The sequence below is a fragment of the Aphis gossypii genome, unplaced genomic scaffold, assembly GCF_020184175.1.
Source record: "Aphis gossypii isolate Hap1 unplaced genomic scaffold, ASM2018417v2 Contig00647, whole genome shotgun sequence".
Taxonomy (NCBI): domain Eukaryota; kingdom Metazoa; phylum Arthropoda; class Insecta; order Hemiptera; family Aphididae; genus Aphis; species Aphis gossypii.
Genome location: NW_026083208.1, coordinates 58,551 through 68,935, shown reverse-complemented (window position 1 = coordinate 68,935; position 10,385 = coordinate 58,551). Strand labels below are relative to the sequence as shown.

At 31.8% G+C, this 10,385-nt stretch overlaps 1 protein-coding gene across 1 annotated transcript; it reads right to left on the bottom strand.

Moving 5' to 3' along the window:
* Positions 1 to 9,592: 9,592 nt before the first annotated feature.
* On the bottom strand, positions 9,593 to 10,054 carry LOC126554911 (uncharacterized). The gene has a single exon (XM_050209909.1). It carries the CDS (start codon positions 10,052 to 10,054, stop codon positions 9,593 to 9,595), a length of 462 nt encoding a protein of 153 aa, XP_050065866.1.
* Between the last annotated feature and the right edge of the window lie 331 nt (positions 10,055 to 10,385).

Here is a 10,385-nt window from a genome sequence, read left to right as displayed (position 1 = left end):
ACATGTCGATGCATGTCTGTAATGGAATATTTCATATCTCTACTGACGATGCTTTTTAATTTGACCAGGACGTTCTTTGTTACAATAAAATACTTTATATATAACAGTTTTAACAATAATTATCAATGGAGTTAGAGTTGAAGTGGGGAATATATGTTTGGTTACGTTTGTACATATCCCGGTTCGATTCTAACACCAGATTATTATTATTTTTTTGCATTATTTAATGAAAAACGTTATTAAAAATGTTGATAATGTAACTGGTGACTGAAATATATGTACAATAATATGATAAAATAGTTCTTCTGCGCATGTGCATGATGACTCGAATATAAATGTACAATAATATGATAAACGTAATTGATAAGCGTAATTGATAACATGATAACCATGACGGCGGCGAAAAATACGTCATGTACGTGTGGGAGCGGGTGGCGGCGGCAAAAATACGTCACACACGTAGTGGAGCGGGTGGTGGTAGGGGGGTGTGGCTCAGCAAAAATACGTCATACACGTAGTGGAGTGGGTGGCGGTAGGGGGGTATGGCTCAAGGCTCAAGGGCTCAAGGGCTCATGCATCAGAATGCCCTAATACATACTACTTATATAATATCAGTTATACAGCAAAGCCTATCTTCCAGTGTTAAGTATTTAGATGACTAGCCTGTATAATAGATGTTATTTTCCATACATAATTTAAATTGTTTAGGACATTTTATTTTGTAATTTTGTGCCAAGTATATAATAATAATATACAGTCACTAAAAATAAATAATCAGAGTTTATTTAAATTTATTTATTCATAATACAATACTTCATATTTTACATTGTACATTTAACTATGATACAATTCGAATACTAACAATTTATTGAATATATTATAATACATATAATACATTAAAGGTAAAAAGTAAATACTTAAAAAGCCACTTATTATATATGTTTATACTAATTTATTACATTAAATTTGTTATTTTTTACAGATTCAAAATATTTAATCAATTTAAGGGTTGAAAGTATATGAATTTTTCAATGGCCTTCATTGGGTTTAACAGTGCAAACATTTTTATTAGTTGATATCGTTGATGTACTGTGAACTATGAATCTTATAAACAATTTATCATTACTCAATGTGCTGTGTGATACAAAATTCTGTATCTATTGAGCTTAGAATTTAAGAAATGTATTAATCCACTGTTATTTTTATAAAATATAAAAAAAAATCCTTTATTTAATGGTTTAATTTGAATTATTAGTATTGTAAATAGTCCATAGTAATCTGGTCAAATTTATTTGGAATACCTCTGTACTAAAGTCTACCAGTTGAGAAACTAATAACTATTTGTATTATAGTACACTGAGTATAACATCAGCTGAGCTTGGTTACACTATAATATGCATATTTGATGATAAAATTCAGCCATTAGTAATATCTAAACAATAAACAAAATACATAATTATAAGTAAATATTAAGTAATTTAATGTGATAGGTACTTATTAAACTTACATAATGAAATCTTTAAGAAATGGCTCGTCTTGATGTTAATATGTAATTGTTACACAAGGAATCAATACGACGTAGCATCATATTAATTTAAAACGATTACAATTAATGCATGGTTAATTCATAATAGAAATAAAATTTTAAAAACCGTAATCAACCAACAACGTCAACATATGGAATGTAAACAAAACATAAAATATCACAGATATAGATAAAGTGTATTATCTATATCAGCAGCTGCAGCATTACAACTTACTGTGCAAGGTTTATTATAATCCTTACCTTGGCTGTGTACAATATTATATGTGATTATATAAAAAAAATATGGTATACCAGGTATATCTATGATAATATAAGGTATTATGAATTATCATAGATATTATCTATGTGAATTATGATACTATATGAAATGTTTTTGGAAAAATTGATTGACCATGCCAAATGCAAATGCGTCCTAATTGAAAAATAAAATATTTGTTTCAAAATAGAATATATGACAATATTTAATAATAATATATTCTAGACTGACAAATCATCTCCGTTCAGAATCGTTTTTCGTATACAATGATACCTATCATTGCATTCAAATTTAATCTACCCTAGTCCGAGGTCCACCCCACCCCCTAATGTACAGCAGAGCGGTACCCACTTGCCGACTTTTTTTTTTTTTAAATTTTAAGGAACCTATTTGTAGTTTTCTCTTTTCAATTTCCCTAATATAACTAATATACATTAAAATTTCTTCTTATATCCAAATAATATACAACGGCAACTACAAAACTACCAAAAAGCCAGTCAGTGACTAATGAACAAAAACAAGCAATGGTTGATTACTTAAGCAGTCACCCAGAGCTCTCGAGAGGAAAATTTACAAACAATTTCACACATTTCACTGAATCGAAACAATGAATTGAACTAGGTGAAACATTGAACACCCTTCAAAAGAATGGAAAGCATGGCAAAGGGTAATGTTAATTGTTAAATTTGCGTAATTTCTTCCCCGACCAAATATAATATTATGAAAAAATGGTATAGCATATTAGCAATATTAGCATAGTAATTATATAAGTAGGTAGTGCAACGTGCTCTGATACTACATATTAAATATAATACATAAATTCCATACCATAGCCAACAATAATCAATCATTAGAGGTGTAGTAAATATTCTTATAACTGGGTTCTTATAGAGAGCAGGTAATGATCAAGTACGGATTTATTAAACCGCGATTAGTTAACACATTAACGTAATAGTTGTCGATAATCAATAACACTGGAGCAGCTTAGAAACACTGGCCATATCGATAATATTATATTATATCAAATAATGCTATGTAGTCACATGCAGCATCATCACACGTACGCTTGCCACACGACAGGATATTATAGATATGTGGTTGACGCACAGCATCGCGCGGATGACGCAAAGGCGTGGGAAGAGCGGATTTTCTCATCATCTAAGTATTATTCACTCCGAATATATTTATCAAATACTTCAAGACATATATCATCTGAATCTTCGCCACCCCATAAGTCGATATCATTTGGTTTATCTATAATAGTAAATATTTTTTATGCATAATGCACGGACAAAACAACATTAAATGAACATACCATTTATCTGCTGCTGATTAACAAGATCATCCGATATATGTTTGACATCATTTCTAGTCTATAACAATATACATATATAACGAAGGTAAGGTAAGCGCTATAGTAATATATTTTCCTATTGGCTTAATAAATTGTTATAACACATACGTCTCGATGTATTTGATAGCTATAATATATAAACTATAATATATGTAATTACACTTACCATATCATCGAACTGACCATTTGTTAAGAAGTCAATGGAACCTTTTGAAACGTCAGGGGTATCCAGCATACTACTTTACAGCCCCAGCATTTTCCTTTGATGCGATGTTAAAGTACATGGGAATAAAATTGGAATTACTTCAGATTATGAAATGCTCCTCATGTTTGAAGATGGTAAGTAAATTGAAATTTTGTTTTTTGTATATAAATAGAATTAAATTTTATATATATCGCTGGAGAATAAAATCATTGAATTCTGCAAGCCTATTTATATAGGTAAATAATCACTTATAATTTGCTATTAACGACTATATTTTAATATTTTAATTTCAAACAGGTTACTCAGTGCAGGAAATTTCTAAGACCTTAATGTATGATTACCATTACAATGTTATGCAAAAACATTATGGCGATAGTATTGAGCTCATGTACACAGATACAGGTAAATTATCATTATTGTTATTATTATTGTCATCTTTTTAATATTATTTGTATTATTTTAGACTCACTGGTATACTTTATTCAGACTGATGACTTTTACAAAGATCTGGTGAATAATTCTAACTTGCATGATCGAATGGATACCTCGAATCTACCTCGAAATCATCTGTGTTACATTGCCGAACGAAAGAAGATTCCAGGACTGTTTTCCGATGAAACGGATGGGGAGATTATGATCGAGTTCTGCGCGTTGCGAGCCAAGTCATATGCATACATTCTTCAAGGCAAAGAGAAGATGAAGGCTAAAGGAATCCGTGGGCATGTGGTGAAGTACCAATTGAACTTTAAAGATCATTTACGATGTCTATTTGGTGATACAAGCTTGACAGTAAAGACAGATAATGTCTCTATCCGTTCATTTAAACATAAATTGAAGACTATCGAATCAAGCAAATTAACTTATAATAATTTTGATGACAAGAGGGTTATACTCGAGGATAAAGTAAACACATTAGCATATGGACACTATCGAATTGAGTAGGTTATAATAAAGATATATACTCTACAGTTATTCTAATTAAAATATTTTTATAGGGAGGCTGAAACAAATGAACAGTCAGAAGCAATAGTGGATGAGATTTGAAATAAAATTGTATGCAAATAATTGTATTAGGTAATACTTTATTTTTAAAAACTGTATATTATAATTTAAATCATTGTATATAATATAGAATATAATGTTAACTATATATATTTATATATGTATATATATATGATATTTATAATTTTATGTGATTAAGGTACCATTTTTATATAATGTAAAATATAATGTATACATAGTAGGGAAAAAAATATATGATATATTTACAATTTTATGTGATGAAGATACCATCTTTTTAAGGCAAATCATTTACACAGTGTACATTGTTGTGGATTAAAATCCATATGAAAAAAAAACATGGTAGTGTTTCTCCGTTCAATTGACAAAGCCGTGGACAATCTAAGTTTTCCATGTTAAAGACTTTAGCGTGTTGCATAACCTCTTCGATAATTTGTTGTTTCTGTAAACCTTTAACATAAACTCTATTGAATTTTAATGACTGAAATATTTTCTGTATTTCTCCATACTCAACATCGCCGTATTCCTATGATAATCCATGCTGCAGTCGTTCAAGCCAACTGTTTGCGCTTTGACTTTTTGCGTCTTGTTTTAAAAAAATATGTTTAAATATAAAGTGTTGATGGGTCCATGTTTCAGTGTCTGCTATAGACATTTCCTTAATAAAATACTTGTTATTGACTCCGAGGATGCAATGAATGTCCAAAATAGCTGAAGACATATTGTTAAGCTGACTCACTGTATGGAATATAGAAAAATAATTTCGTAGTACCGAACGCAATCACTTCTGGGCAACCACTGAAATTATTTTTTAATTTCATTCTTATTTATCCATGAATTATGAGAATTGTCAAACCCTACCCATTTAACATGTATCTGATTCCCCTTCTTTCATATAATTTTTTTCAATTAATTAATTATGTATTAGGAAAATTTGTTTTAGATATTTCTTCGGTGTAAAAACAACCAGCTATTGGTTCATCATGATAATCGTGTAACTTATAAGTATGGTGGTTCTGTTTTGTTTATTTTTACTATTGTGAATATTTCTGTTGACCAATTAGGTAAAAATCCTTTTGTAAAAACTCCTTTCTGAGTGCTTATAAGAACTTTATCTCCAACATGAAATTTTACTTTTCTATAAGTTATTGTGCATTGTTTTAAAGTCACTAGTGCAGGATTTTCTTCCGCCTGGACCGGTGTCATCCCGATCGTTCTATGTTTTGAATTGTTGTAATTGCCTATCAAGATGGGTAAAATAGATATCCATTTATGTGAGTCCTGAGCAGTAAACTCTCTATACATGTTTGTTTTTAAAGTTCGGTTAAACCTTTCAATAAAACAAGCTTTCATCGTTGAATATGTGCTATACTTTTTTATATTATGCTTTGTCATTAACATGTCAAATTTCAAATCGTAAAATTCTTTTCCATTATCTTCTTGCAGCAGTTTAGGCGATCTATCAATAAGTATTTTCCGGTCACTTCACAAGCCGTTTTTGTTTTTAATGGAATAGCCCAGGCAAATTTCGTGAAGTAATCAATCACATAGAGAATATAGTTGTATCCATTATTTTTGTTTGAAAGTGGTATCATCTCGACCAAGTCTGCCTGCCATAAATCGTTTTTTCCGTACACATTTACTGTTCGTCTAGTATAATTTTTCTTAGCCGGTCTATGAAGTTCGATTGCTATGTCACGTTTAGACATTTGGTATTTTCTTTGTTATACCGGCTTCATAGAGTTCTTCAAAAATAGATAATATTTCGTTTGAAACTCCGATGTTTCCTGCAGATTGAGAGGCTAAAAGAAGTCTTAATCTATCAACCAACTCATTCGGATCGTTCAAATATACTAAATTATGTTTTTGTAATTTCACACCGGTCCCCGAGGAAAATAGCTTACAAATAATTTGTTTATACTTTGCACCACCTTGCTTAATTTTTTTTCCGTCCAGCGTTAAATGTGCTGATGTTTGAATAAGTATTGATTTATATGTTGTCGTATACGCCGATTACTCGGACGTATACCAAAATAAAGTTAAACACAAAATAACGCAAAATACTTTATTTGAAGTTTGAACACGACGTCCGGTGGTGATCGAGTCACACGATCACCACCACTGACCACCTTTGCTGTCTTAGCCATCTCACTTATATATTACACTTACAATCGAATTACTATCGATTGTTCTACATTTTTCTATTACTACGTTAAATTTACAGTTTATAGACACTATGCACTATGATTATTATGTAATTATTATTTTAACCCGATTAGTAAATTATTAAACAAATTTATTTACATTTCTTATTATTATATCTTGCTTACTATGCTAACTGTAATATAAAGTTTACTGGCACCGAATTGCACAATTGTTATTTTAACCTATTTCTGTGAATAATTAACTATTGCTTAACTTATTGAATTTTACTGTTTTACTTATTATCTATAGTTTTTCTTAACTTATTTCTTACGTACTAACATCTCTTATAAAATATTCATACATATAATACAACAATGTATTTAAATCACTATCAGTATATTGCATTGGGTATCTAGAAAACAATAACTCAACTAGCCCTGGTGTTAACTGATAAAATGAATCTTTAATAATTATTTCATAGTTTTTAAAATTCACTTCTTCATGACCTAATTTAATAACACCATCAGATTTTTTTCTTGAACCATACATTTTATCTTTCTCATCTTCTTCTAATGACCGGAGAGTTCCAGTTCGATTATCGGTAGCTAAATCTTCAACTGCATAAGAAATTTCATTATCATTACTTGTTTCGGAAGTCTGTGGTTTTGGCGATTGGTTATGTAATTTGTTCAGAGGTTCGATTATTAGTTTAAATGTTTGTGATACGTCATACGATTTAATATCGGCATCACCTCTTTTTAATGCCTCAAATTTACTTTTAATATTTTCCTTAGCAATAACTAATTCGTTCAACACTGTTCAATCGTCTCCCATGGTTAATAACGTATTATGGTGTTTTATACAACGACAAACGTGTCAAAACCGTGTCGATACCGTCCGTTGTCACGTTCACAGTCCTTACCTATCACGACGAAATTGAATCTCCCCTTACTCCAGCACTAAGTACAAAACTCTTTAAGCTCTGGATAATTCATATCACCAGAGCAGTGCTCCGTGTAATCGTGTTTTAAATTAGTCTCATCTTGCTTGAATAGAATTATCATGTTACTATTGTCTCGAATAAGTTGTTTTGGTATGCGTGCGAATGATTGCGCCAGATAGAACACATCAATGTTGTATGTCTACAGCTTGTGTAGTAAGAACGTACAATTTTCTGATTTTCACATAAAATATCGTCAAATATAAAAACAGAATCTGGTAATTATTTTTCTGGAGGGATAACTTCATCGTTTTCATGAAAAGTAAAAAACTGTACTCCATCGACATCTTTTAAAATGTCACAAAGCATTTTATATTTCGGTTGTTCGAGTGTCTTCGAGTATATATAAACGTTATGAAATCGTTTACCATTGATATTAGTCAATAAGGCATAAATTAAATTTGTTTTACCTCATCCAGAAGGACCAAAAACTAAAGCACGACAGGTATTTAGTAAAAACGCTCCATGTCTTGATTCACGAGTTGTAGGTGGGTCGACATTTTGCACCGTAAGTTTTATTTGTTGATCGACAGACTTCATTATAATATAATGATTATGTATAAAAAGCTGTGCAGTCTTTATAATCTTACCATAACACGATGTCACCCGTTCGAAGAAACAACAAGAAAAAAGGCGGAGGTATAATTAACACTCTTATAAACAAATTACCGTTTGAACTTCATTACCTACCAGGTAATTATAAATTCTTCCACACAAATAACCTAACCATATCACTTTAAATGTTTATTGTTTATATATATATATATACACTAGCTGACCCGGCAAACGTTGTTTTGCCATATAAATAATTTCCTAGTAATTTCTAGTGTAGACAAAAAATAGCTTACTTATTGGAAGTATGTATGTATGTTAGAATGTGTATATTGTATGTATGTAATAATTTGGTATATGCGTGAAATAAGCATGGAGCGCTGTGAACGATGAGGGAATATAAAAATAACAAAAGGCAAACATTATTTTTAAGTTATTATAATTTATTTCGTAAAATTATATATCATTAATTAAACAATTACGACAGTAACACTATTAAACAATATCAATCTCTTAATGCTATAGCGTGAACAATATTTTTTGTTAGTCCATCATTAGCTAACACAAACAAACTGGATGGTTTGAGAGCATAACTCGAGAGCATGCCACGTATAATTGTCCGTGTGAAAAACATGGTGTTCTCAAATCTAATCCACAAACAGACAACGTTTGACCTTGGGATTTGTTGATAGTGTAGTAACCAGTGATAGTTACTGCACGCTTCTTTTACGACGAATGCACGTTCCGTCGTAGGTTGGAGAGTTGAGGTATATAAGTTAACAATAAATTAATAAGATAATTGATACGTTTATTAACTTTTTAAAACAATAATGAAAAGGCTTTCGTTAGCGTAAGCACAAGTACTTAGCTACCGGAGAGCAAGTGACAACACTGACTTGGTCTAACTGACTCTTAACTAACTCTAATTAAATCTATGATGAGGACTCATATTTATATGGAACATGCCGTGATTGAGAATCGGTTGATCTACGTCTATGAAGTGGCGTGATGTGTTTAATCCAATCAGGAAACGGCATTAGTGGTCCGACTCGGTGGCGTGATATAGTTATAGGCCACCGGACTTCGGAACTACGTTTTTATACTAAAAACGTCGGTTTACTACAATAGTCATTGCAAATGCCAATCTAATCGGAAACTGAATACGTTTGAATTGAATTGGCACATCAGTAGGTATAATAGGAATCCGTGGTATGAGTATATTTTCACCTCTGAACTTGCCATTTAAAATCCTGGCTTCGATCACGTTTTTCATTAATTTTTGAATGACTAATCGCTTACCGTTGCACAACCGGGGCGGGTTCAAATTACGAAGCATGATAATTGGAGATCCAACCTTTAATTGTAAATTATGCGGTGGCATGCCTGGAAAATCCAGTGAGTTCAAAAACTCTGTGGAAAAGTTTACTGCTTCGCTGTCGTCGCAAACCGTATCAATAGATTTATATGATACCAAATTCTCTGGCAACAACATCTGTATCTTCAGATTTATATTGTCAACGTCTACATTTTTTTGCCGCTAAAATCACTCTTTCTGCAAGCCACTCATGATTTATGTACTGTGTGTGTACATCGGGAAATATTTGTTCAATGAGAGTATCTTGCGAATCAGCGATTGCGCAGAAATCGGTCGGTAATTTTACGTTTCCAGTTTCATCTATAGCAACTTTTCCATCACCGATATCTAAGAGTTGTTTTGAAAATGTTTCAGCGGATGGTTCTTGAAGCATTTGAACGCACATATTTATTTTTAGCTGTAATTTTTCAACATTACGCCACAATGGAGATGATTTTAAGCAAGCGTTGATCTCATCAGCGTATGTCGAACGTGGAATGACTGGAAGTGTTTGTCTGAAATCACCTGAAAGGACCAACAGAGATCCGCCAAATAGTTTGTCACTGTTTTTAATATCTTTCAGTGTCCTGTTCAACGCCTCAAGTGAATGTTTGTGTGCCATAGTACATTCATCCCAAATAATAATTTTACACCGTTTCGAATTTTTAATTTTTAACTCGTTAGATTTTGGATCCGTGCCGATGAGTAAGCCGATCAATGGTTCAGGTGGTGTTTAAATTTCAGGTAGTTGCACTTTTCCTGACGCGCAACACCTCCCAGCTGGCTCATTTTTGAATTTCAGAGCATGACAATGCGGACATTCCTTGTCCATAGCACCAATTACCACTTTTGAATGAGCATAATATTCAATATCGGGCTCATACTGGAATGCTAGACTCGGGAATGAATCAGATATAAATGCTCGATGTACCTGTTGTCGTTGTTGGTCATTT

What these genes read in the sequence shown, in the direction of transcription:
- LOC126554911 (XM_050209909.1), bottom strand. Translation starts at nt 10,054, where the DNA reads ATGGCACACAAACATTCACTTGAGGCGTTGAACAGGACACTGAAAGAT.